Below are 27,559 nucleotides of genomic sequence, written 5' to 3' on the forward strand. Positions count from 1 at the left end.
TGTTGTAAACAGTGTTGATAACACAGGGATGTTTTAGTTACTGCTGAGCAGGGCTTGTACAGAGCCAAGGCCTTTTCTGCTTCTCAGCCCACTGCAACAGTGAGGAGACTGGGGGTGCACAAGGAGCTGGCAGGGGATTCAGCCAGGATGGCTGGCCCCAACTGACCACAGGGATATCCCGTACAGGATGGTGTTATGCTCACCGTATGTAGAGCTGGGGGAAGAAGAAGAAAGCGGAGGACATTTGTAGTGATGGCATTTGTCTTCCCAAGTAATGGTTACATGTGATGGATCCCAGCCTTCCTGGAGATTGCTGAACACCTGCCTGCCCATGTGAACTGGTGAAGAAATTCCTTGTTCTGCTTTGCTTGCATGCATAGCTCTTGCTTCACGAGTTAAACTGTCTTTATCTCAACCCACGGGTTTTCTAACTTTTCTGATTCTTTGACCAATCCCACTGGGAGGAAGTGAATGAGAGGATGTGTGTGGCTGAGTTGCTGGCTGGTATTAAATAACAATGATACCTTACTAAGAATATGTGAAAAATTAACAAACATGTTCCATCAGCAAGTTTCTTCTGGTAATAATAAGCAGTGCATAAGCAAGGAAGTTCATAGGTGTGTTTCATTATTGGAGCAATGCATCACTGCTACTTCCCACACTTCAGCCTTCTGTGCACACTGACTTTGTGGAACTCTGACTCCATAGGCTTTGCTAGATTACTCATATGTAATTATTAATGAGAGGAGGATTGGGGTTTGAAAGTAGTTGGAAGCTGTAGAGTTAAGAGTCTAGACTGGAAAGAGCAAATAGTTGGAGTTGAGAACTCAACTCATCTTCTGAACATAATTGACTGCATGTCTAGCCACCAAAATGAATGCTTTATTCTCTTGCCACAGTTTTAATCTTTCTCTAGAAGTTTCTCTTATACATTCTACTTGTGTGTTGTACTTTGCATGTATCATGCTTTTGTTATTATTCTTTGTAAACTCATGATGACTTGCAAGAGCTCTTCCTCTTTTTTTTTTTTCTTTCTTTTTTTTTGTGGAGGGGTAAGGCTGCTCAAGAGGCAATATCTATGGAAAGGATTTATGTTTATGTCTTTTTCTGGTGGCAGATAGGAAAGGATCAAGGTGGTGCTTAGGGACTTTCCAACTTCACAGCCATAATGTAAGCCACACAAAATATACTGTCAAAATGGGCTTCAGCAAAGGAACATGTTGCTGGTGTTGTTTGTGGCTGCTAAATAGCTTTTAAGTTTCCTAATCTTGTGATTAGAAAGTAGTTCTGCTTTTTCCTGTCACAAAGAGTGTGTGGTTCTAAAGTTAGGTACATGGCAACATTTGTTCTGAAATGCCCTTTTTATGCATCTTAAAAATTATAACCGGACACAGATGAAATACTGATAGCCTAGTTGAAATAGCACTTTTAAGAAGTAATCACTCGTTTTTCTCTTCAAGCAACAAGTGGTCTGTCTCTTATTACGTTTGGAAGCAATCCTCAGCCCACACTTCATCTCCTTCCTCACTTTCCTGCCCCGTGGATAGGAACTTGTGCCAAATGCACTGATTATACCCCCTCTTCCTCATCTCCAGGTTGAGTTTCTCCTGGCCGGCTCATAGCTATCAACTCTTGTGACAACATTGCCGTTAAGCTCTTGTGTCTCTGTTTCACGAATCCTGCAGCTTGGTGGAGGCTGTGTAATAATCGGCGATCTTGCTCGGTCTACCAGTCTTAGCAGCGTGTGGTGAATGCCCTGAGCCAGGTGTGCATCCCTGGGCCAGGTGTGCAGCGTCGCCCGGCAGCCAGCAGGCTGTCACCGGCCTGTCCCCAGCCCGGCGCTCTCAGCCCCGCGCAGTGCCGCCGGCGGCTCCGGGCCCGGGGCGCGGCAGGCCGGGCATGCTCAGTGCCGGCGGCGGGGCTGGCGCTGGCCCCGGTGCTCGCCCCGCTGCTCGGGGAGCCCGCGGCCGCTGCCACACGGGCGCCGGGAGGCGCCGCTGGTCCCCATGGGCAGCCGGGCGGCGGGCGGCGAGCAGCCCTCAGGTGCGAGCGGGGGCTCCCCGCGTTCCTCCGCCGGCACGGCCCGGGCCTGGGGCAGCTGCTGCTCCGCGGGCTGCGGCCGGCACGGAGCGGGGACGGGAGAGCAGGGAGCGGGAAGGGTCCCTCGGCGGGGCTGTCCCGCTGAGCTGGGGAACGGGCCGGCAGCTCCGGCCGCAGCCCTAGCGCTCCGGGGTGGGCTGAGGGGCGGCTGCCGCACCTGCACGGGTAAGGCTGCGCTCCGGCACGGGGGAAATGCGGCATGGCGAACATGCGGCACGGCTTGACTCGGTTCTCAGAGCCCGGAGGGTACGGGTTCTATGTGGGTTTCAGTTTTCCAACCTGATTTGTAAATTGTTCAGCTTATAATACGTTGCTATTGTTTCTATTTTGTGTTTTTAGATGATGGTGTGTCAGAAGCAATTGGTGGGCAATCAAGACGGCTTACCAGAGAACAGCTTTTTACACTGGTTGCGGCAGCTTCTATCAACTTCAGTTCAATGTTGTGCTACTCAATCCTGGGACCTTTTTTCCCTTCAGAGGTAAACGAGCAACTTAGTCAGCTACTCTCTACATTACTTTTTTGCATGTTGAAACTTCTAGAATCTTGAACTCCATGGGACATTTATAGCTGGCTGTAAGCTCCGGGGTGAGACTTTTCAGCTGGGGCAATTCAGTGATAGCGTGATGCTGGTGTAGATAGAGTGCATAAAATGGTGACTTGGATCTTGTCCATTGACTGAGCTTCCCTGTGACTGCAGAGGAGGCAGCAAACTAATGAGATGAGATAGAAGTCAAAGTGGAATCTTGGAGAAGTGAAATAATTTTTTGCTCAGTGTTGCACAGTAGTTTCGTGCAGCTGACATTAAACTCTGCCAGTGTCCTGACTTGCATTTCTGTGCCCTAGCCACTCAATGACTATTTATTTATAGCTACCTCTGTTAACTCATTCTGGGCCATCATTAACTGTGCTAACTTCCTGACCTAGGAACACTAGGGAAAACAGAGTAAAATCTCTGCTTATGTTGAACAAATACAATGTTTAAATATTGGATGAAAAAGATGGTCTTGGTGCCTTTTCAGCAGACATCCATTTCTCTCATGACCAAATTGTTACCAAGTATTTACAAAGAAATATTTTTTTGTCAAAATATTCCTGTATACTGCTTGTCCCCAAGAAAGTGTATTTGGCCACCTAAATAAGTAAAAAATTGTCTGGTGCTTGTTATGGGGAGGCATGTTACAGTGAAGATAACAGATATCTCTGTGTACTGCCCTATCACCATGCAGGAGATCAAAGTTTTGTAGCTAGTGCCCTTGCACACTAATTGAAGCCACCACAATGTTTCAATTCACTGACAAATAAGCATTTCTTTTCCCTTGATTACCTATTATAATGCAACATGTCTTTGAATTGTCTTGCTACCTTATGAGCCTTTACTGCCTTTGGGAAAGGAAGTTGCTTTCTAACTGCATTAATCGTTAAAAAGATTTAAATGTTCAAGGCATGAATGTTATTCACCTCAAGAATTTGACTATGTCTTAACATGGTTGTGATCTTTTTTTGCAGGCAGAAAAAAAAGGTGCCAGTAACACCATTGTTGGCCTGATTTTTGGATGTTTTGCTTTGTTCAATTTCTTGGCTTCTTTAATACTGGGAAATTATGTAAGTATTATTGAAGTTGTAACTTATTTCTGTGATGACACAGATTGGTACGTGAAGACAGTTCTGTAGGGCTGAGGAAAAAGATGTCCCTTCAGTAGTGCTTCTGCAAGTTTGTGTCTGCAATGATGAGCCTGACCAGTCAGTCTGAATGTGATCTAAGTCTTGTCAGTACTCCTCTGGAGTTCCTGAGGGTACCACAGGGCAATGGACATGTAACTTTTTGTTTCTCTGGTTAACTGTTCTGTTTGCTTTGGAGTAATCTGCTGATCAATTTTGCTTTCTATGACCTCCTTTCTCCTAACTCCCATTTTATTTGTTGCATTTAATTACATATTCTGTTTAGCTTTGGCGACATTCTTAAGGTGTTTTATTTTTGTTTTGTTTTGTTTTTTCTTTTGTTAGCTGCACCTCTACTTCTTTTCTGGTATGTTGTCTTTTTTTTTTTTTTTAACATTTCCTCCTTTATGATTCTCTGCTGCTTGACTCAGTTTCTCCTTCAACTTTGTTATATAGTAATGTGAGATAAATGTCTCCAGTTCTTGCAATTTGAGTTTTCCTGCAGATTCAGGATTTTTCTCATGTTGGAGAAGTCTCAAATAAATTTTATAACTATTTGGTTATCTGCTGGAGCACTGCTTTCTACGCATTATTGGCTAGGGCTGCTCATGGTCATTCCCTAAGCTGGGGCTGATGCAGCATCTGTCTTTGGCTGGGCAGCCTCTTTGCTGACCCTGTGGTGAGTGCTTTTCTCTTGTGCTGAGGTGGCTCATAAAGTGTCACACAAGTGCCATTATTAAGTCCAAGTCTTGGTGCCTGTAATGGCATTCAGCTGTGGCACAACCCTCACCAAGTACTTTATAGGGGAGAGAGTGAATGTACCTTCTTCACTGCAGACTGCTAAAGTGAGCATCATAGGAATGGGCAGTGCAGCAATCAGAGATCCTGAGGGTTTCAGTGAAACTCAGCAAAATACAGACTTTAGTAATAATGGCTGAAAGGCAAGGACTTTGTCCAGGCCTGAACAAAAAAAGGAGCCTGGAATACCTACTGTCCTTAGGGGAAGGTGCAGCACAGAATTAGAAGCTTGATTTTACTTGGTTATGGGATTGAGTCTACTTTATGGCATGCCTCTCACTCTGGTGAGAGAGCCTGAAATGAAGAAAAGTGGGGTCCTTTGCTGGGTAATTAATGGGAAAGCCTGAAAATTCCATGCTTCCCATACCTAAGCTTTGTGATTTTGCTTAAAAATCAGCTTCCATTTTCTCTCTTTAGCCAGATACCTAGACAGCTATTGCTGGTGATGCTTTAGTGATGGTGCTGGAGGGGGAAGTTTGGAAACAAACATTCTACTTATTTATAATGAGGAATGCTGCTGTAACTTGCTGCTCTGGAGAAGCTGCAGCATGCTGCTGTGAAATAGTTAACTGCTGTACTGTCTTACCATTCTGAAAACTGGGTTAAGTCACTTAACTGTTCAGAGTATTTTTAGGTTCATTACTGAATGAAGACATACCAGCAGGAGCAGTGTTTCCAGGTCTTTTAGTTACAGGTGCTATAAAGTTCCCATAATGTTTTGATTTCTTAACAGTAACTTACATTGAAAACTTTTGATCTTTCCTTGAAATAATGACATGTAAAAATGGTATTTAATTTACAGCTTTCGCAAATTGGAGCAAAATTCATGTTTGTGGCAGGGATGTTTGCTTCAGGATGTGTGACCATTCTGTTTGGGTAGGTAATTTCTGTTGCTTAGTTTTGTTGCATTTGTCTTCTGATCATCTTTATCCATATGAAAAGATAGAGACAAAACAAAAGTAAAAACCCTTGGGCATCTTCTGTGTGTCAGTTAGGTCATCTAACATTTTGCATCTTTACTTTTTATCTACCCCTTGTAGAGCAGAAGGAAAACTTCTCCCTTTCACTAGGTTTCAGTCTGTTTACTATTTCGAAAGCCGAGGAGGAAAGTTCTGTGTATTTAAATTACTATTACAATTCACAAACAGTGAGAAGCCTGTCAAAGTGCAGCAATAAGGGAACTATTTCTGTATAATGTTTTAATTATTCTTTTCTTAAAAATATTTGCTTTAAATGGGAAGCTTTTTCTGGCAGGTGAAGAGGCTAAGTCACTCATTTGAACAAAGTAAATGTTTTATTAACAATGAAGGAATCTCATATTAGTTATTGTAACATATTGCATCAGACTCCTTTCACTGGTGCTTGGAAAAGCTATGAAATATAACAAAGGTGGCATTGGAGTTTCTCACAGGTTAGGATTTTCATGCTCTTTTCACTGCCAAACAACAAGGAAAAGGAGAAATCTGCCAGAAATAGTCTGGTAGAGTTTGAATTATTTCACTGATGTGGTTCAAAGATATGTGGTAATAGAAAGCATTGAGTAACTGTGTCCTTTAATGAGTATGAAATTATGCTTAGAGCCTTTAGTAGATGGCTTCTTCCGTCCTGAGAGGTCCAGTTTACTGCCTGGATTTTCTTTTCCAGAATGCTGGACAAGGTGCCAAGTGGACCAGTGTTCATCGGTTTATGCTTTTTAGTAAGAGCAATGGATGCAATAAGTTTTGCAGCAGCAATTACAGCATCATTTTCAATCCTTGCAAAGGCATTTCCCACTAATATAGCTACTGTCCTGGTAAGTTCAAAAAGCAGAGTTACAGCTGAGTATCAGCAATATGATAAATTGCCAGTGGGCAGCCTAAAACCAGGAGGAGAAAATCTGTTGTCTCATATGCAGGTTATTTGAAATCATCATGTAATACTTTGTAATATAGAATCACAATCCTAGAATGAGTTTAGACCTTAGCATTTACTCCAGTTACATACAAATTAAGCAGTAAATATTAGTTGCTTGTGCTTTGAAGATAGCTGACGATTAATGGCAGTAGTTATCTCTTCAGTGGAAATCAGACTATTAAAATACTTATACAGCTTTTAGTGACTATTTCTACATGGAAAGTAAGGATCTATGTGAATTGATTAAAAAATCGGTAAGTTAATTCAAATAGTGTTGATTTAAATGACTGAGAGATGTTTTCAGAAACTGGAAACAATTTTGGGTTAATTTTTGTAATCTATTTATAAAAGTTATGTATGAGAAGATGACAGCTAGAATGTCTTGAAATCTGGAGGGCAGTATTTTGGATCATCAATAATTCATTTCAACCAGAGATATTCCCATTATTTAGTTGGGGGTTTATGGTGTTAGGAAGAAAAGTTTTGTATTTAATAAAATGCTGCTTTCTCTTTCTATTTTTCAATAAATTCTGGTTTCAGTTCAAATTAGACTGGCAGAAATTTTAATGAGTTAATGAGTGAAAAAATTTTAAGAAATTATTTAAGAATTTTAAATAAAATGGGAAAAGCTGGTGCTTTTATTAATTCTGTTGTTAAACCATCTAATTGCTTCTATAAACAAATATAGATACGAATATGTCCTCGTAACTAGGAAAAAAACTACTAAATTATGTGAGCAGTGATTAGCTGGCATTTTCTTAGGAGAGCAGTTTATATATTGCAATCATGTTTTGGACTTATTCAGTCAATAAGGTTAAGGTTTCCTGTTTGCAAATTTTAAAATGTAATTTAAATAGGTAAGTAATATAATGTTGACTTAAAGGGACTTACTTGTCAATTTTAGAATTAGAATTAAAAAGAAATTAAATTCTGTTTAATTTAACAGCACAGTAACCACAATTCATAACTGAAAATTGTGTGGTACTGAAGGTCATCTCAAGATCACAATCAGAAATGCTACACCACTGTGGCTTGGCAACTACCCTTGTTCAAAATCTAGAAAGGCTGCTATAAAAAGACAGATCACTTCTAAATGTTTGTCTTTTTACCATATTGCGTACTTTAGTGTCTTGTTCTGCATGAGAATAAAACCTCTCAGATTTATTCATGTAGAATTAGTGTCCTTGAATGGATGTGATGGAGAGTTCTTGTTACTGTGAGCTCTGAGGCAGGAGGCAGAAGACAGAGCTGATTGTTTGAGCAAGGTGCTTCCTAGATTAAAATTCTAAAGCCTGGAGGAGTGGTGGAGGCTTTTTTAGCCTTGCTCTGCATTGCCGCTCTTGATAGTGCTAGATGCTGAAAAGCACCTTTCCTCTCCTTACCATTTTGGTACCAGTTTTCAGCCTTCCTTTTACCTGTTGCATACCCTAGAGAGTGTATGGGGAAGTTATTAAATATAGGCACATCATCCTTGTTGAAGTGGGAAATTGAGCATCTCTCAATATGATCCCTCTGTGGGAGGAGGTAAGGACTTCAGAACATAAGCAATCTCACTTCTCTTACAGTATCAGGTTTATCTTATCCTCTGATATCTACTACAGCAATATCTCAGCTTCCCCCCATGCCCTCCCCATTTCATTAACTTAGAAGGCCTAAATGATGTACAGCCTCAGATCATGTAAATTATTTGAACCAAAGTCTCACAAATCAAATGTTTTTCCTGGTTGGTGACCAGCAAAAGTGAAAGCATTATTTGGATGCAGAGATGTTAATGGCCATTCCACATAGTCATAGTTTATCATGATGTCTCAAATCTATGTGAAAATTTTGAAACTTACTAGTCATGTGTTGTTACTAGTTACTTTCTTTGCTAGGAAAGAAAAAGGTTGCAACTGTAGGCTGACCTAGGGTAAAGAACTTGGCTATTGCTGACTCTGCCTGTTTTCAGGTCAATTGACCACTCTGACTTGTATCAGTAAAATTAAAGAAGAGTATGAGTCCCTATAGTATCTTTCTGGGTTCCAGAAGTTTTTAAAACTTTATCTGTAAGCAGGTATTACCACCAGCTCTTACTGGTGGTCTAAGTGTTGAGCAATCAAGTGTTGAAGTAGATGTTGACAGCGTTGACTATGATGTTGTAGCACAAGAGGTAACTGTATTACTGTTCTTTTACAAATTAGTATCTTATAAAAGATACCAGATTATTAAATTGTGTCCAAAACAGTCTGAGTTATCCCTATTGCAATTTCATTAATATTTCCTACCCCTAGGGAGTGAATCCAGACAGTTGGTTATGAAGACAAAGCTTTAACTTGGCACGTGTACTTCATCCCATGAGATAATGATGCATCTGAGTAGGTTTGTTTAGATCCTTTCCCTCAGGCTGGAGCATAATGGCAGATAGGAGAGGTGATCCCTTCAGCCTGAGTTGTCCTGTGGATGCTTTCTGCCACTGGAGCATTTGCCTTGCCTCAAGACTGGGATCTGTTAGGTGACAGCAGACTGGTGAACACTGCAGTACAGGTGGTTCCCTGTAGTGAAGCAAAAGAGGTCATGGCTGTCACACAGATAACTGTGGAATTCCTCTTGCTATCCCACCTTGTGAAGATCACTGCTGGCTCTTGTCCTAGCAATGCAGTGTCTTGCTTTTCACTACCCTGGCTATGTTGTGCAGCTCCTCAGACACGACTTGCTTTTTATTGTCACATTGTATTTTCTCATCATACTGACTTCCTTTCTGCTTGATTTTTATCCTTTAGGGCAGCCTTGAAATTTTTACCGGACTCGGACTGGTGCTGGGCCCACCTTTGGGTGGCTTTTTGTATCAATCATTTGGTTATGAGGTGCCTTTCATTACACTGGGATGCATAGTGTTGGCTTTGGTGCCTGTGAATATGTGCATATTGCCAAAATATGGTAAGTGTCCTTCAACCTGCATCCTTCACTCACCTTAACTTCTCATGTATTTAAGTGTCTTCTAAAAAGTGTCAGCTTCTGGAGTCTGATCCAAGTCAGAGGGCAAAACTCCAGTTGAATTAGCTGGTCATCTTGATCAAGCCCATGTTTTAATGCTAACCTAAATTCATGAGGGCAGATGGCCTGGAATGAATGCAGCTCCTCATGCCGATTTCTGCAGACACTATGTACTCTCTATGGAAGTGAACTAAGATGTATTTTTGTTTTCTTTTTTCTTCCTAGCTTCAGGGCTTTGTAAAACACAGTTGTGTCTGCTTTATATAGGTTTGTCATTGCAGCAAGTTAAAAAAAAGCTGGAGACAGATTTTGCCTAAAGCAGGAGAACTGAACATGTTTGAGGAGTTAACAGTGGAGGGGAACACTAATTACAGGGAGAAAAAAAATGTATTTATTTGTACTGAACAATGCAGGATCTGATTAACATGAAAGAATGTTAAAGCTAACAAATGAGGGGTATAATGAAGTGCTGGAGGTCATAGAAATTTATTAAATTTTAGATGGTCCTTCTTGGACAAAAAGCTAGCTTAAAGATAAGTCCTCACACAAGACTGTAATTGCAAGGTTACAGTTCTGTTATTCTTTTATAGAGAAAAGGAAAAAACTAATAACTTTAAAATGCTTCTTTAAAAAAATTATTTTTACCCTTTAATATGAAAACCATGGAGAATAACTTCAAGTATATTGGCTTTTAGAAGAAACTTACCATGATTAACCATGTACTGCTACTGCTGGCTTCCCCCCCCACCCCGACCTCTCCAAGCGCTGAAATTGTCATGATACTGCTGCCAATTTGAAACTATGTTAAATCAATATTAGCTCTGAGCTGGTGGATGCTAATGCTTGAACTTTTAGTTCTACGTATACTTTAAGACCACATTCAAGTATTAAAGGAGAAACAGTGTCAGGAAGGGAGCCAGACTTAGAAATGCCTTGTAACCATGACACCTGAAAGAAGTTTCCTGGAGTACAAATTTAACATGTAGGAGTTCAATTAGTAGCTTAAAAAATTGGACAGATTTCATTTGATAAATATTAATCTTTTTATCTTACTCTCAAAACATGTTGCTTTGATTGGATATGAATTGTTCATTTATGTGTGCAAGTTGAGACATATTTATGAAAATTTCGTTGGAGGAGTGCTAGCAGAGAAGTAACTGTTTTTTCACATAAGTGGAGTAGTACATGCTTTAGTTCTTTTCAGGTTGGGGATTTGCAGTGTTGGAATCTAAATTGTGTACATTTCTTTTTCACCTATCAAATTTTGGTTTTTACTATAAAAATAGTATAGCACATAATAATCTACTCTTGTCTTTCATTTGTTATGTAACACGAGTAAGAGGACTTAGAAACAGGGAAATACTGTCTCTTTTCCAAAGCAAGAATATCAATCATGAGCTTATGCTGCTGAAAATAATGCAATTTCCCCTCCCCCTTTTCTATTGAAACAGATTCAACTCCTAGCAAGGAATCCTTTTGGAAACTCATTCTTCTGCCAAAAGTCTTAATGCTCTGTCTCACTATATTTTCTCTGAGTGCATGCTTGGGTTTTTTGGATCCCACAATGTCTCTATTTATCCTAAAGAAGGTAAGTCCTGCTAATATGCAGTGAAGTCTTGACTTAATCAATACTAAGTAACTGGTTATAAATGTAGTTTAAATATCCTAATCAAAATTGAGCTTTGTCCAATTTATACTACTTTAGTTAACTGTTAGTTCTATGATTTCCAAATAACTTGACTTTCACAGTACTGACAAGTCAATATCCATTGCACCTTCTCTTCCTGCTGGGTCTTGATAACTTTGAGAATGAAGAAATATAAGCCTTTTAAAAATACGCTTTTTCCACTTAAATGTCTTTCAGCTGCAAAGTACTGTCTCTGAAAAGGGCATAGAAACTGCTTTTGTAAACAAGGGACTTTTTCTTTCTTCCTGAAATCAAATTTTTGAAATCTGCCACAGTCACTGAGAGTGAGCATCTCTTGATGTGAACAATTGTTTTCCATGAAGTGATGTCACAGCTCTGTGTTCTCTTACAGCAATGCTAAAATTAAAATAATTGCAATTATGGAGCCTGCCAGCTGACTTTTTCATTCACTTGTTAAAAAGGCAAATCCAATTTTATTTATTTATTTTTTAAAAGTATTTATTTATTTATTTATTTTCCCATTATGGTTTGAGGTAATGGATTTGAAGAAAGCAATGTAAGATTTTGTTCCTGTGTGAAATTAAGCAATGCTCTTTGAGTACTTTATTTATGAATTGTTTTTCCAAGGGATACTGTTTCATAGGTGGTTTGTACTCCTATTTTTTGTCTGCCTAGTCCTGTACTTAGAGCAGTTGTCCAGGGTGAAGGGGACTTGATGTGATGATGACCTCTTTGATCTGTGGAGATGTGAATGTAACATCTTCCATCTCCCAGGAGGGATCTGAAATTTTCCCACTGTAGAATATGTGTGCTTCTGTGGCTCTTCTGCTTTCCCTCTGCTTTCTGCTAGCAGACACTTGCTGTGAAAGGGCTGTAGCCCTCTTGGCAGGTGTTCTGACCAGTTAATTAGAGTTGTTATCATGTACTTGCATATGGTAAGGAATTAGGGAATATTTATGTAGTCTATGCCACATTAAACATCTTAGAATACCTTCTTAGTTAAGGCACTCCTTTCAGAAACTAATATGCTTTTCATTCATTACACATTTCGTTTCAATACAGAAATGTGTCTCTGCATTAGGAAAATGTGGGCCTCAGGGTGTTTGCAAAAAAACTCTTACTCATTCTCATAAAAATCATCCTTTGGTTGAAAAGTTGGAGTAGAGTTTTATAGCACTACTTACTTTTAAGGTGTGCTGATTAACAATGCATGAATACAGTACTTAGCCTTTTCTAATGCAAATAAAACTAAAGATTGGAGAGGTAAAGACTAAATCCATCAAAATTTCAGTGTCTGAAGTGTCTGTTTCGAGTGCATCAGATTTTAATGTTAGAATCCAGCGTACTGGTATAGGGGACATAGCATAGTGTTTCCTCCTGACAATATTTAGGCTTTATGTAAGTACAGTTGGGTCAGGTGTTTCCACCACTCCATGTTTAAATGTGTTACTGGAAGCAATGAAACTGAAGCTTTGTGATAATTTCAAATACTTGAAAAACCTCTGTATGGCACCAATAAAATACTTTAAGTCGTGCATTTCAGTATTTTGACTTAAAATATAATTCTTGGATTGTCCTTCAATGAATGTAGTGTAAATGGTTTGTGTTGGTTTTTTGTTTTATTTGTCTTCCTTTCCATAGTTCAAACTCCCAGCTGGTTATGTGGGCTTGGTGTTCCTTGGTTTGGCACTCTCGTACTCCCTGTCTTCTCCCCTCCTTGGACTCATAAGCGACAAACTGCCGGTGAGTCCTGCCCTGCTGTGTCTGCAGGGTTACTACAGCACTCTGTGCATTTACTTAAAGGTGGAGGATATCCCATACTGAAGTGATAGATGTAGGCCTGGTTCCATTAAGGGATCTGCCTTTCCAGACCTTGCACATGCACCCATTGCTGCCACGTGGGAGGTCTCTTTTGCACAGTCCAGGATAATTTAAGAACGTCCAAGTCAATAAAGGACATTGGACAAGCAATGAAGTGTGCTGAGCTTTTCTAGTGGACTAAGCACAATCTTTTTCCAGGCAATGTGGAATAGAGAGTGGGAAAATATGTCCCACTTATCCATGCTTTTCACCACATTTAATTTTATTAGCTTTTGAGAAAAGAAGTAAAGATGTTCTGGTTAACTGTATTGACTTTATCTCTTAAAAAGTGTAATATCCAAATTAGATCAGCACACTGGCTGCTGATCCTTTAGCCTGGTCCTTAAGCTCTTAACAGCACCATAGAAATAGACTTTGACAGTGGTGCAGCTAAACTGCCTGTTTGACAGCCACCACTAACTGACCAAGGAAACTTATACTTTGAATGCCGTGCCTGAAGGACAGTGACAATTTTCTGACACTTTTTTCCTGACACAAACTAGTAATGCCCTTTGTACATGAGAATTGCACAGAATTATAGAGTGGCCTGGGTTGGAAGGAATTTAAAGATAATCATGCAATGCTACATTGTATTTCTTATATTAAAGAAGAGTAAGACCTAAAATACTTTGCTAACAGAGAAGGACCATTGCTCAGTGTCCTGAAATCTTTATATTAAGCCACTGCCGCCAGTGATTGTATCTGGGGTGAGGAAACATGAATTTATTGTTTCCTGATGTACATGACAAATTCCCAGTTCCCTTTTCCTTTGTTTACACAGTACATCAGGAAGTGGCTGCTGATATCTGGAGACTTAATGACAGCAGTGTGCTTTTTCATGCTAGGACCTGCTCCTGTACTGCACATTGAAAGGTACTGCCTCTTCTTGAGTCTGTCCCCTTACATGGTGTTTTCAACCACAGTCATGTATGTCCATAAGTGTGTAATTAGCACCTCTGACCACAAAACTTTTTTTTTTTTACTTCTACCTCTGACCATGAAACACAGTGGTTTTTTAGTGTCTAGCATGAGACTTTGAATGTAAAGCAGTGAAAGCATCTAAAGATGGAGACTTTACAGCTTTATAAAATAGATCCTTTTCCTTTGTTTTTTGCTGTTCCTGTGTTCATGTTAATATGTGTGGTAGGAACAATGTTGCTTTTTATTTTCCTTTCCTCCCAATTGTATGGCATTTCCAGTTCAGCAAAACAAAGTTCTCAATTTTTTTTATTTTTCAAAGTTTTCTATTTCATCAGTGTTTTTAAACCATGGGGTTTATTTGCATGGCTGTGCAGCAGTGCTGATTTTACTTTTCTCTGTATTTATTTTACCAAGAAAAGTGACAGATTATATCTTAGTTTTCACTAGCAAAGTAAAGACAATATCTGTTGTACCTGAATGCTGTAATGCTGTATTTCTCAAGTTAATTCACAGCAAAACACTCTGTTCCATTTACAAAACAACTGTACAATCCTTTTGGCCTAGGTTAAATACTCTGTTAAAGATGATAACAGGCTTGTTAATGCATAGAATTCCTCCAAGGTTGCTGATTTTTAAAGATCATAGATTTGAAACTGATGCAGTGACACATTTGAGCTGGGGAGAAAAAGAATCCAGTAAAGTCCTCAAAATGCTTTAGTTAAGTCTATTTGGTTGAAATATATTAGGCTACAAAATTTTAACTTCAAAATCCTTCACTTCTGCAACAAACCAAGTCTGATTCTTGGACACAGGCATTGCTAAGTTAACCTCATCTGTCTACCCCTTCCCTATATTTGCCTCATAAAATGAACTGCATTTGATAAGAAAACATATAATTTGAGCACAGGGTTTTCACATGACTTTACAAAAGTCTTTTTTTTAAGCATAGAACTGTATTTTTCAAGTCTTAGTATTGGCTTCAAGACACATAGTTTGCTGATCAGTCAGGGAGAGCTGATATAACAGCTTTCAGTCACATGGAGTCCTTACTTGGAAAGAGCCTTCAGCAGCTAACTTCTTCTAAATGCCTCTCTTTCAGTCAGCTGTGGATGTTTGTGCTGATGTTAGTTTTGATCGGCTTTTCCCTTGGCATGAGTGCTATTCCAGTGTTTCCAGAGATCCTCCAATGTGCATAGTAAGTAACTCAGTCCAAACCTTCTTTCATGTTACTGACAGTAGGAAATTGCAACTGTTTTTCAGGGGTGAATGTTAAATATGATCTTTTTGCCCCTTTTTGAGGCAAAGGCAGATAGTAACATTTAAATTCTTCCACTACTCTGTGGTCTTAGTTTTTTCTGACTGAGAAACCCAGTCATTATCCTCCAAGTATAACTTTGTAAATGTGTAATGATCTAGAAGGGCCTTGATTTACTAGTATGTTCCTTTTGGAACAAGGTCTTCTTTTCTGAAAAGCCACCTGTCATGGTTTCACACTTGCCATATGAAACATAGGGAATTAGTGCAATGGTGTGATCTTACTTGGGAGAAATCAGAGATGAGGAGTAGCACTGCAATCCTCCAGAGAGGCAGCAGAGAAGAAAGCACTGGGTAAACATTCCACTGTGCATTTTAACTATTTATGTGGTGTGCAAATTAAAAGGAGGGGGAAAAGTCCATAGGGAGAGTGAGGCACAGTATGTATTGCATTACTCTAACTGGTCTGTCTTTCTGCAGTGAGAATGGATTTGAAGAAGGTCTGAGTCTGCTGGGACTGGTGTCTGGGCTCTTCAATGCCATGTGGTCCCTTGGGTAGGTGTACCCCTTTTTGTAAGCTATCAGAGTTCAGCTGTTCCACACAATTGCCACATGGAAACCTGGCTACACTACAACCAGAAGTCTTGCATTGCAGTCACTGTGTTGACCTTGATTCAGAAGTTTCTTGCTTGACAGGTGCCCAGTAGACATGTTAAAAAAGAGCTTTTTACCCAACAAAAGATAAAACTTTTGTTTTAACAATGCTCTGAACTTGTCTTCCTTGAAACATGTTGTTCTGCATATCAAAAAACTGTAGTGACTAAGTGGACGTTTGCTTGCACTTCTGGGTGGTCATTTGTCTTGTCACCAATATATCTAATGCTCAATAGAGAGATGTGGACCTAAGTTTTTTACAAAGCTAAGTCCACCCTCATGGAGTGAGCTAGGTGTCTACTCCTGACTAATTCTGTTTCTCTTTTTCCATTTTCCACATTTCCTCCTTTTGTCTGGGATAGCTTAGGGTAGAATCTTCTCTTCTTTTTCAGACACAGCAATTATTTAAGGTCTATGTTTGCATAGCTTGGCAGAGTGTGTCTGTTTATTACTCAGGATCATCATCACAGAAATAAGTAAAAGGTGCTACTGGCTGAGTGACCCTCCAGAGCTGTCACTCAGTGGAAAGTGACAAAATGCCCCTATTGACAACCACTTACAGGATATTTTTATCTGTCCTTGTAGTCCTCTGTGGCTGCAGGTATGTTTCAGTGGCACAAATTTGCACCATTTTTTTTCCCAAGCTCCAGCTGTCTAGCTGTCCTGTTTATTTGGTATAGGGTTCAGTACAGACATAGGTAGTATAAAGCCAGCAAACCCCAGGTTTATGGTGCTGTCAAACCTGGTTTTATAAAGTAACTTGCTTCCAGGAAGTCTCTCTGGTTTTACACAGTTTTGTCCCTTTCTGTTATGAGAGACTGTATCATGTAAGACCCTTCATGAAGAGACAGCAGCTGCATAACCTTTGTAACGTGTATTTTTAGACAAGCATAAACGTGCAGGGCAGTTACACACAGCTCAACCTTGCAGTGACTGTGTCTGTCACAGTGTGCCTCCCCATCTGCCTATATTCATCAATCCTTTGTCTTGAAGTTTGGAAACTTTGTGTTTGGAAGGATGAGACTTTGAATTCCTCTTAATGATAGAACTGATCACGTAGATGTTTTCTTAGGGCATGGTCCTTAAAGTGGTCACACTACTGAAAAAGGCTGCATTCAGCTTTCTGATGTGGAACCTGTCTCCAGATGAGGAGGTAATTAGACAGATTTATCAGGGCCTTGGCAAAGAACAAGTCCATACTTATTATGCATTTTAGGAAAGTTAGGTCTGTGGAAGAAAATCTCTTTGTTTTTAAAGGTGAGAGTCTATGAAGGCCACAAAACCCAATAAAGGTTTCCTGAGAATATGTTATCCTTTTTGTTTGATATGCCAATACCTGATTTTGATTTGATGCAGGGCATTTGTAGGTCCAATTCTGGGAGGATTTCTAAATGAAAAGCTGGGATTTGAATGGGCTGCAGCCATCCAAGGAGGATGGCCACTGTTAAGTGTAAGTAACTACACTTTTTTTTTTTAATATCTATTGCAGTTATAAGCTATTGCATAAGGTTGTTATAATTACTACAATTGTAACTGGCTGTTTCCTCAAAGGGTCTTGCAAGTGGAATATTTTTTATCATTGAGGCAACAAGGAAAAGGTATGCTGAGATATTTATTCTTTATTTTGCTTGCAATCATAAAAAACAATCTTTTGAAATCTGTGCTTGCATTTTTTCCTCACTACCAACCTAATAATGAATGATAAGATGAGCAATAAAAATATTGCGTAAATAATTTGTCTATATGGTTTCCTAAATCCCTACTGACCTAAATGGATATCTAAACCAGGAAAATCCTATTCTATACAAGCAGCAGGATTGTGGCATAAATGAGCAAGCCCTATTGATGGTTCCTCCAGGAGGGTGTGTGTGAGCTGCAATTGGTTGAATAGTTGCATGCAGAGAGTAGTGATCAATGATTCAACGTCCAGATGCAGACCAGTGATGAGTGGTGTCCCTCAGTGGTCTGCCCTGGGACCCATACTGTTCTGTATCCTCACCAACAACACAGATAGTAGATTGAGAGCACCTCAGTGAATTTTCAGATAGCTCCAAGCTGAGCGGTGTGGCTGACATACCTGAAGGATGGGATGTCATTCAGAAAGACTTGGGCAATCACATGGGTGATTTTTCTGCTCTACTCCATTTTTGTGAGACCCCATCTGGAGTACTGCATCCAGCTCTCATCCCTCAGCACAGGAAGGATACTGACTTCTTGGAGCAGGTCCAGAGGAGAACCACAAAAATTATTAAAGGGATGGAACATCTCTTCTGTGAGGAAGGGCTGAGAGAGTTGAAGTTATTCAGCTTGCAAAACAGAAGGCTCTGGGGAGAATTTGTTGAATTTTTTCCATACTTAAAGGAGGCGTACAAGAAAAATGAGGGCAAAGTTTTTAATAGGGCCTGTAGAGATGTGACAAGACGTAATTGTTTTAGACTAAAAGAAGGTAGATTCAGACTAGATATGAGGAAAAGAATTTTCACTATGAGGATTGTGAAACACTGTACCAGGCTGCCCAGAGACGTCGTGGATGCCTCAATCCTGGAAACATTCAGGCCCAGGTCGGACATGACTCTGAGCAACTTGGTCTAGTTTAAGATGTTCCTATCCAAGGCAGGGTAGTTGGACTAGCTGGCCTTTAAGATCCCTTTCAATCTGAACCATTGTATGATCATGGGAATGAACAGTACATGGTTCTGTGCAGTACCAAATCCAGTGATCCAAGTAGCTAGCTCTTTGCATGTAATGTGCTTTTTTTCCTTATATTGTTGGTATCACATAGAAGTATATAGAGAATATCAAACCTTTGTCTTCTCTCCTGCTCTTTTCCTTATGCAAACAGTTCCAGTTCCAGCCTGCAAAATCCTCCTGGTGATAATGAAGAAAGGACTCATCTCATGGACAATGAAACATAGCCAGGCATACTTTAAATTCTCTATTTGCTGTTGTGGTTTAACCTAGTATTGAGGTGACTGGACTGAACAGTGCTTCATTATTCTGGAGCTGGGACATGATCCCTTAGTGAAGAACCAGTTGTGGTTTAGTTGTAGAGGCATTACTGTTTTGTAACACTGAACACTGGCTGCCTTTCTTTTGGAAGTTCTCCTAAGTGATGAGTAACCCTCAGCTGTCAGCCTGTTTAATTGTGTTCCATGTACAGTGCAACACTGTATGTTAAAAGACATGTTTTCAAATGTCTGGTTTCTATACTTGTGTGTGCTGTGCATTATTCTTGGGTAAAGCTACTATTTTGCTACCATGATTTTCTGTACTTTTTTAAAGGAAGTTCATTATCTTGGAATACTTCAATTGATGATATAAAATTTTGAAACAGAATTTGAAATTACAAAGGACTAAGCACAATATTGTTTTCAATAAAGCAACTTTTTTCCTAAATTTTATAATTTTTTTTTAGATAAAAGGAGTTTAAAATACTTCTTGTCTACCAGCACTTGTGTTACCTTGAGAGTGCCTGAAAGTGAGATGCAAAAGTAATGAAAAGTTTCCATGTCTACACAGAAAAAACTGATATTCACTCTTGGAGGAGACTTGGCATCTTGTGTATACACTGGTATACATACACACACAGATAAATGTATGTTTGTGTTACATATAAAGATTCAGCTTGGTGGTTGTGAGATTTCTTTTGCTAATAAATGCTAGCTGGAATGTTTGCACTAATTGCTTCTGCAACAGCAAATCTATCAAGAGTCTAGGGCTACTATGGGAAAAAAACCCAACATTTTCTCACCTCTTCCAGATATTCAACTAAGGAAGAACTGAGATAAGGACACTCCTGACAAACTCACACCAGACTTTTTGACCGTGGTTGTGGCAAAAGTCCTTATTTGTCCTTGAGCCCATAACTGCCTTCTAGAAGGGGTTCTCTGTGGTACCTTTTTTCCCATAAATAAGAAAGGTGGTCTGTCCCAGCAGTTTCCAATCAGTTTCTCTTGTGAATAGTTCCTGCATTTTACATAAGAAATACTTCTTTCTCTGCCAGAGCTCTTTTGGACTAGCAAGAACAGCTGCTCTGGTAGCCAACTGAGCTGTGAAACTTCTGGGTACCAAAGGGCAGACTTCCCCATGGAACATGTTGTTAAGTGTCCTTTCCTTTTTGTATCAGGTGTTATACTTTACTGCAAGCAGAAATGTACACTTCAGCTAATTAGGAAATGCTGACCATGCCAATGCTGATGATGAGCATTGAAGGTGAGAAGGAGCTGAGAGGTGAGAAGGAGCTGAGAGGACTAGAGCTGGATGCAAGGTGCACAAGATACAAATCTGTAGATATGAGACTTAATTAGCTGATTTTGAGCAATAACTTGTTCACTTACCTGATGTGTGCTGTTAGGATTTGAGAGGGACCAGGATTACCAGAAAGAGCACAAATGTCCTTGGAATTAATGAGCTGTCCTGCAATGTGTGAACTTTGCCAGACCACCAGTAGAGAGCAGTCAGGCTTAACAAACCCCTCTAACTAACAGAGCAGTGGGGTCTTCTGTGGGAAGCTAATCCACACCCTGGCTCATGCTGGGCTTGTCTCATGCAGTGGCAAGTCTAAATATCCACCTGCCACTACTGACACAGCTGTAGAAGCTGTGACAAGCAGAGACTGTGCCAGGTATAGCCAAACAACTGGCTGGACCAGGGCAGCCCTGAGCAGGAGCCTGTGTTGGTAGCACTGAGCTCGGGATCATCTGCCTGCCTGCCTCCCACAGCCATGCCTGCACCCTTATGTTTGGGCAGTGCTGGTTTCTGCTGCGATTTTCCAAACTTGTTCTCCTGCTGTGACCCAGGCTTGCCTTGAGCTGTGTTACTACAGCAATGCCACACCTGGCTCGTTTGCAGGTCTGGCAGGTGATGCATTTCTCTGGCTGCAGCACAGTCGTGACTTCCCTGCCGCAGTGTAAAGCAGAATTGCTCAATGCTGGCTGCTCTCTTGCCTTTGATATTGTGAAACTTTCCAGGCAGGGTGATTGCATCTCCAGGTGTCAGCTTCCTGCCACCCTGGGGAATTCCCAGGTTTTGTAAAAGACCTGCTTTCCTCTTTTAAAAGCCCCCTGCCTTTGGCTGCCTGTGGCCTCCTCTTGGGTGACTTCCAGGCTCCAGAGATGGGGTTTCCTAGAGCTTGTGCCTCTGCTCTGCTTTTGGTGCTGTCTGCTCTGGGGGCCTGTGCCCTGGATACCTATGTTGCAGCTGTCTATGAGCTCAACGTGGTCTTGTCAGAGGACACTGAAGTGCCAGTTTCTCCTGAGGAGGCCTTGATTCTGATGGAGAAAAATATTGCAATTTTGGAAGCAGCCATCAAGGAAGCAGCCCGACAGGTATTATGAGCTCATTAGAGACATTTGTTTGAGTAAGCACTGACCATTTTTTATTGTATCAATGGTGTTTGTGTGCTTGTACCAGGGTGCCCATATCATTGTGACTCCTGAAGATGGTATTTATGGATGGGTCTTCACAAGGGAAACAATATACCCTTATCTTGAGGATATCCCAGACCCACAGGTGGACTGGATTCCGTGTGCTGATCCTGGAAGGTATCATCCCTGTTATACATGGGGAGCAGTCTGAAGGGAAAGACAGCTAGGAGTGGTTGTTGATAGTTTTAAATGTCTTGGAGCAAGTTCTGTGAAATGAAGCCAAGTTAAGGCATCATGCAGTTGCCATAAATAGCTTCAGACAACTTTCTTCATAATTTTTCTCTGCCATTTTTTTTCTCACTATAATTCTTTCTATTTTAGTTAATATACTGGAAAGGTTGAGATTTATTTAATATAAAAACAAATACACAGAATCGACATCTCTGTAAGGTATCATATGCATGTTGTAGAAAATGTTTAAGATACAGAATTATTAGGAATATTTGTGAATAAAATAACAGGTACTCCTGAAAGAATGTAATATACTGCACAATTAAAAAAATTACATTTTTAAATTGTGATATAGTAGCCTTTTTATTCTATTATTTTCCTTAATAAATTGCACCATTTTTTGAAGCTGCAGTGTACAGGTAACAAAGCACACCATAGAAGAAACAAATCGTAAGCTACCTCAGCACATCAGCTACATGGAGAGCTGGAGCAGAGTGGCTGAGATTAGCCCATGTGTGGGTGTAACTTTGGTGCTGTGCCACATGGCAGCAGCAGAACAGAGACTTGAAGGTGAAAAGATCTGATTTCTCTGCAAGAAACCCCCTGAGTTCCTCAGTTAATGCGAGGTGATGGGAGCATTTCAGCTGCTAAGCTCTGAAACACAAATCTGCTGTCTTCTGTCAAGTAGCAGAAAACAGCAGTCTCCTTTTAGATATGACTAACTTAGATCTATCAGTCTGGTGATCTTTAGTCTTAATGCTGGATTTTTTTTTTATTGAATGGTTTTGATGTTTTACTTCTTTCTTTCTTCCCTGCTGGTTAGATTTTCTCCCTCACCTGTGCTTGAAAGATTGAGCTGTCTGGCAAGGAATAACTCCATTTATGTGGTTGCAAACATGGGAGACAAGAAACCATGTAATTCCAGTGATCCGAGGTGCCCAAGTGATGGCCACTATCAGTACAATACCAACGTAGTCTTTGACTCAGAAGGGAAACTGGTGGCTCGTTATCACAAGGTGAGAGAACTTTACAATGTTCAGTAAGTGCACAATTCTCTGGAGATTAGATGTGAAACAGAAGCTGCTTCCTGGGCTTAAATGTATTTCTACACAGAGTCATAATAGACCAAGTGTCAGAGGATAGGTGGAAGCCACTGCCACTATACTGAATTTAAAAGCAAGTAATTAAATGAGAAGTAAAGGTCAATAAACCCTCTGTTTTTACTGCATCTCCGTAGGAAGTGATACATAAGATATTTAAACATTAACATCCTAAATAAACTCCTCCTAACTAAATACAAATCCCCTTTACTGGTATAAATCAGAAGCACCAAGTATTTGTGGTTGACTTCTCATGCAGTGGTATGAGTTTTCGTATTTGAAATTAACATGTAGCACACTCAAAAAACATATTCTCCATTACTTGTATTTATGTGAATGATTAAATGTTAATTTAACTTGAATGGGTTGATTTATTTTCTAATATTCTATTTTCTTCATTCTTTTTTATCTTTTCCTTGAGCAGTACAACCTTTTTGTGACAGAGAAACAGTTTAATTACCCCAAGGATCCAGAATTTGCGACTTTCAATACATCCTTTGGCTACTTTGGCATTTGCACTTGCGCAGACATACTCTACCATGATCCAGCTGTGGTCTTGGCAAGAAGATTTCAGGTTGACACCATTCTGTTCCCAACTGCTTGGGTGAACACCCTTCCGCTGTTGTCAGCAGTCCAGTTTCACTCAGCCTGGGCCATGGGAATGGGCGTCAACTTCCTTTCAGCAAATACACACAACTCCACTTCAAATATGACAGGTAACATGACAGTGTTCTAACTGATTCTGGTTCTCATGGGCAACATATGTATCAGTGTAGAGCAGTTGACCTGAGCAGAAATTCCCATCAGCTTTAAGCATGCATACTCACATCAACAGGATTAGGACAAGAGAACTTGTAAAGTTCTTGATATAAAGGAAATAAAAATGTGCTATGTAAGTACTTGGAAATGCTTAAGCTGACTATGCTACCTCTAGTCATTTGTTAAAAATCAGTTCTGGGAGTTTATGAGTGCTATTCATCATCTTCTGACCGTGGTCTTTATTGATGTTTTGGCCATGTGAAGACCCAAACTTCGTTTTTTCCACTAGATGGAGCCCTAACGCTGAGAAATGTTCCTGTGAGGTCTGCAAATAGTACTTCTGGGCTGCAGACCTCGTGTCACGTTTCCTTTGCAGGCTTTGCTTTCACTGTATATTTTTCCTGAGCAGATGCTAGAAGTCAAGCACAAATTTTGTGTGCATGTGTTTGCAGAATTGAGAAAAGCTTACTGCTGAAATGTAGCTCTGAACTTTGCTGTCCAAACAAAAGCAGATACAGCCGTTCCTTTAGTTCTCATACAACTCATATTCTTTATGAATAGGCTTTACCCTGGGTCTTAAAGATTCCTCTGTTTCTGTAACGCATTGGCATAAAGATGTGAATTTTGGTAATATCTTTCCCTTACAGAGCTTCTTGGTTTGACAGTGTTACCAGCCATTTTAATCATATTTCTATGATTAATCATATTTCTAATGCCATTAAACTCAAGGAAGAATGCAAAACTTCAGCCACTTAAATCATATATAATCAAGACACTAATCTTCTCACTTGCAATATAGGAAACATCAGACTTTGGCCTACTTTCCATTGATGGAAAAATTATTGGGTTATTAAGATTGTAGTCTATGAAGGCTCAGTTTCTACACATTTTGGTAACTGTTAGAATTAAATTTTCCACATATATAATTAATGACTACTGCTTACCTGTCCAATTTATTTGCTTTCAGATTAGAAACTTTCTGGTATTATGTGTTTGCAGGGAGTGGTATTTATGCCCCGGATGGTCCAAGAGCATATTACTACAATACAGAAATGGACAATGGTCACCTTCTGGTGACAGAACTGAGTTCACACCCACGTCTCTCTCCTGACTATCCTGCTGCTGTTAACTGGACGTTGTATGCCAGCCAGATCAAACAGCTTCCATCAAACAAACACTCTTTCAGTGGGGTCGTTTACCATGATCTCTTCTCCTTCACGGAACTCATTGAATCCGAAGGAAATTGTGCCATTTGCCAGCAGAACCTCTGCTGCCATCTGAGTTATAAGATGGTAGAGAAAAGGCAAGATGAAATTTACGTCCTGGGTGCCTTTGATGGGCTACATGTTGTTGAAGGGGAGTACTATTTGCAGGTAAGAGGTTTTTGCTCTTACTTGAACAGTGGGAAGGCTGCAATATTCTCTTTGCAGTCTGTTTGCATTTGCTTAATTTTTTTGTTGGGGGCATTTAAGGCAAGGCATTTTTTAGCCCCCCCCCCCAAAAAAAAATTTGTTTTCTTCATGATGGATGTTGATTTCATTTGGGGTGTTAATCTGCTTTTCTGTGATATAAATAATGGAAGTGTACACCCTGGGTTGACCCTATGATGTAACGCTCTTGAAGGTGAGGTTGATGGCTGATGGGTTTTTTGTATTTTTTATTTTACTTTTATACTCTCTTTAAATCCTTTATATATATAACCTTTTACCCTTCCCCGTTCCTGTACTTTTCCCTGTATCTTAACCCTACATTCTATCACCCTAGTACCCCTTGCCCTGCTCAGAATCCTTTGGGAAGACGAAACATACCCACAATCTCAAAAGCATGACGCACAACCTTGAACAGAGCCCCCATCACTGAGACATGTTTTTTGTAAACTAAGTAGCAATCTTTTTTTGGGGGGGGCAATTTTAATAAGGGGGCAGTTACTTCATTTGTTAAACTTCTTATTGGAGACTTTTAGATAGGTATTCTAATCTAGGCTGTCTATAAATTGTATACGGGAGATATCGTCGGGGCTTTTTGGGCTTTTTGGCTTTTTGGCTTTTGGGGCTTTTGAGCTGGCCTTTGGGGCTTGCTTGTTCGTCGGTGCGCATCTGGGATCCTATTAAACCAAGGTAAAACCCCTATCCCATACTGTGTGTCTGCGTCTAAAAATTTTTTCTAGCAATTTAAGGCATCAAGGTCACCCAGCAGTTTTGGCAAGGACAAGATAGGTATGTATGCTTCTCTGTGCTGATTGTAATTTCTGCAACACAGAAGCTGCTCTTCAGGTTTGGCAGGTTGTAGATTTGGCAGGATTTATTGCTGAGGGGAGACCTTATCGCTCCCTGTAACTACCTGAAAGGAGGTAGTGCTGAGGTGGAGGTCGGGCCGGTCCCTTCTCCCAAGTGACAGGACATGAGGAAGCGGCCTCAAGTTGTGGCAGGGGAGATTTAGATTGGTTACTGGTAAAAATATCTTCACTGAAAGGATTGTCAAGCATTGGAACAGACTGCCCAGGGAAGTGGTTGAGTTACCATCCCTGAAGTATTTAAAGAATGTGTGGATGTGGTGCTTAGGGACGTGGTTTAGTTGTTGGTTTGGCAGTGCTGGGCAATGGTTTGACTTGATGATCTCAAAGGTCTTTTCTAACCTAAATGATTTTATCATTCTAAGGAGGTTACTGTATATGTGTACAAAAAAGAGAGAAGAACATATGGCTCTCCCTGTCTTCATAGGTATGCCCTTGTCACAAGAGAGCTGTTTTCAGCTCAGTGGTTTGTACCATTGTGCTGATGTGATTATTGACCATGTGGTTATTTAACAAAATTAAGAACGCAAATATGGAAATACCATTTGTATTCACTTGTCTTTTCAGTGTATTGATTCTTCAAACTGTAGCTGCTAAGCTTTTTTTTAGCATGCTATAAATCTTTTCTATACACATTGAAATAGATAGAGAACTATATAAAGTGTATTATAAATAAATGCATAAATAAATAAATAAGTGCATAGATGTGTTGGAGCATTTTTTCATCATGGCAGTTTTTCTTACTATCAAATCCAGCTCTTGGTTGCTGACAGCTTAGTGGTGTTTTGCCTTTCTGTCTCCTGCTCCCCACAGATCTGCACTCTGCTCAAATGCCTGAGCACAAACCTGAGCACATGTGGGCAGCCTGTGGAGATGGCTCAGACCAAGTTTCAGATGTTCTCCCTCAGTGGCACGTTTGGCACCAGCTACGTCTTCCCGGAAGTGTTGTACAGCGGGGTGCAGCTGGCCCCTGGGGAGTTCGAGGTAATGAGACACCCTCGTGATTTGTCAGACCTAAATGGTCAAAAAGCTACTACAAGACACAGGAGCAACTTAGCTGTTATCAGTCTCCTCTGTCCTCCGCCTTGAGCTTTATTTCTGCCTGATTCTCCTGGTTGTATTCACACAGCAAGTCCATCTTGCCCATGCTCTTCTTCTCTGTTCCCCCAAATCCTCTGGAACAAGATTTCCTTTCCAGACAGAAATGTAGTTTTTCTCAGACTTCCTGGTAGCTCCAGTTGAGAGTGGAGCTCTCTCAACTAGTAATGAATCAACAGCTCTCTCAACTAGTAATGAATCAACTAGATCAACAGTAATGAATATATTATTTTGTCTTTTCCATACAATAGTACTGCTTTGATGATGCTCCTGCTTATTTTACTTTTTCATAACCAGGTGCTAACTGATGGACGTCTGATAAGTCGGACTACTACATCAAAACCAGTTTTGAGTGTAACACTCTTTGGACGGTGGTATGAAAAGGACCCTCCACACACAAATCAAACTTCACCATGATTTCACTGCAGATCCTTTAAGATTTCATCTACTTGTTTCTGTAATACTAATTAATCACAAATAATTGTAATGTTAATAATGGTAATTAATACTAATATTCATAATTATAATGGCATTCTGTTTCTCAAGTTGCCATATCTAACAGCATGGTCACTGCACATTGATTTATTGACTTGATTTTGCAGCAAAAATAAATACTCTGCTGGACTGTTGTATATGTGTTTTTATATGATAGCTTTGGTTGGCATAGGCTTGGCCTGAACACTGGGAACAATAGAAAATGAATTCCTCTGTCTTTATTGGTGTAGGATTCAGGAAAATAGCAGTGGGTTGTACCCCAATAAAAAACAGTTTTTAATTATTTGAAATTTTTGGTGGAGTATTAGAAACCATTTCCACAGCAGTGTTCCCACCCCATACTTTTCTAACACATACTTTTCTAAAAGTACACATACTTTTCTAAACTAGAGATTAACAGAACCTTTGAAGATTCTTATTTCCTTTGAAAAAGAAAAGAAGCCTCAAAACTCTGTT

General features: G+C 40.1%; 2 protein-coding genes across 4 annotated transcripts; both read left to right on the forward strand.

Moving 5' to 3' along the window:
* The first annotated feature begins 1,670 nt into the window (after window positions 1-1,670).
* On the forward strand, window positions 1,671-19,157 carry SLC18B1 (solute carrier family 18 member B1). Of its 3 annotated transcripts, none has more exons than XM_085055928.1 (14): window positions 1,671-1,765; window positions 2,440-2,579; window positions 3,608-3,703; window positions 5,361-5,434; window positions 6,203-6,350; window positions 9,211-9,367; window positions 10,876-11,012; window positions 12,714-12,815; window positions 13,714-13,805; window positions 14,953-15,048; window positions 15,588-15,662; window positions 17,118-17,211; window positions 17,313-17,359; window positions 18,604-19,157. In XM_085055928.1, exons 2-14 carry the CDS (start codon window positions 2,538-2,540, stop codon window positions 18,674-18,676), a joined length of 1,233 nt encoding a protein of 410 aa, XP_084912054.1. In that variant the 5' UTR covers window positions 1,671-1,765; window positions 2,440-2,537; the 3' UTR covers window positions 18,677-19,157. The 3 variants fall into 3 exon arrangements, with proteins under 3 accessions (XP_084912054.1, XP_084912053.1, XP_084912052.1); XM_085055926.1 differs by lacking the exon at window positions 1,671-1,765 and adding an exon at window positions 1,895-2,043; XM_085055927.1 differs by lacking the exons at window positions 1,671-1,765; window positions 17,313-17,359 and adding an exon at window positions 1,894-2,043.
* Window positions 19,158-19,992: 835 nt separating this feature from the next.
* Window positions 19,993-27,237, forward strand: LOC146439793 (pantetheinase-like). The gene is made up of 7 exons (XM_085055925.1): window positions 19,993-21,088; window positions 21,174-21,304; window positions 22,182-22,374; window positions 22,883-23,174; window positions 24,217-24,590; window positions 26,324-26,494; window positions 26,906-27,237. Exons 1-7 carry the CDS (start codon window positions 20,876-20,878, stop codon window positions 27,023-27,025), a joined length of 1,494 nt encoding a protein of 497 aa, XP_084912051.1. The 5' UTR covers window positions 19,993-20,875; the 3' UTR covers window positions 27,026-27,237.
* Window positions 27,238-27,559: the final 322 nt, after the last annotated feature.

The sequence above is a fragment of the Lichenostomus cassidix genome, chromosome 3 (genome assembly GCF_008360975.1).
Source record: "Lichenostomus cassidix isolate B80296 chromosome 3, HeHo_3.0, whole genome shotgun sequence".
In the NCBI taxonomy this organism is placed as follows: domain Eukaryota; kingdom Metazoa; phylum Chordata; class Aves; order Passeriformes; family Meliphagidae; genus Lichenostomus; species Lichenostomus cassidix.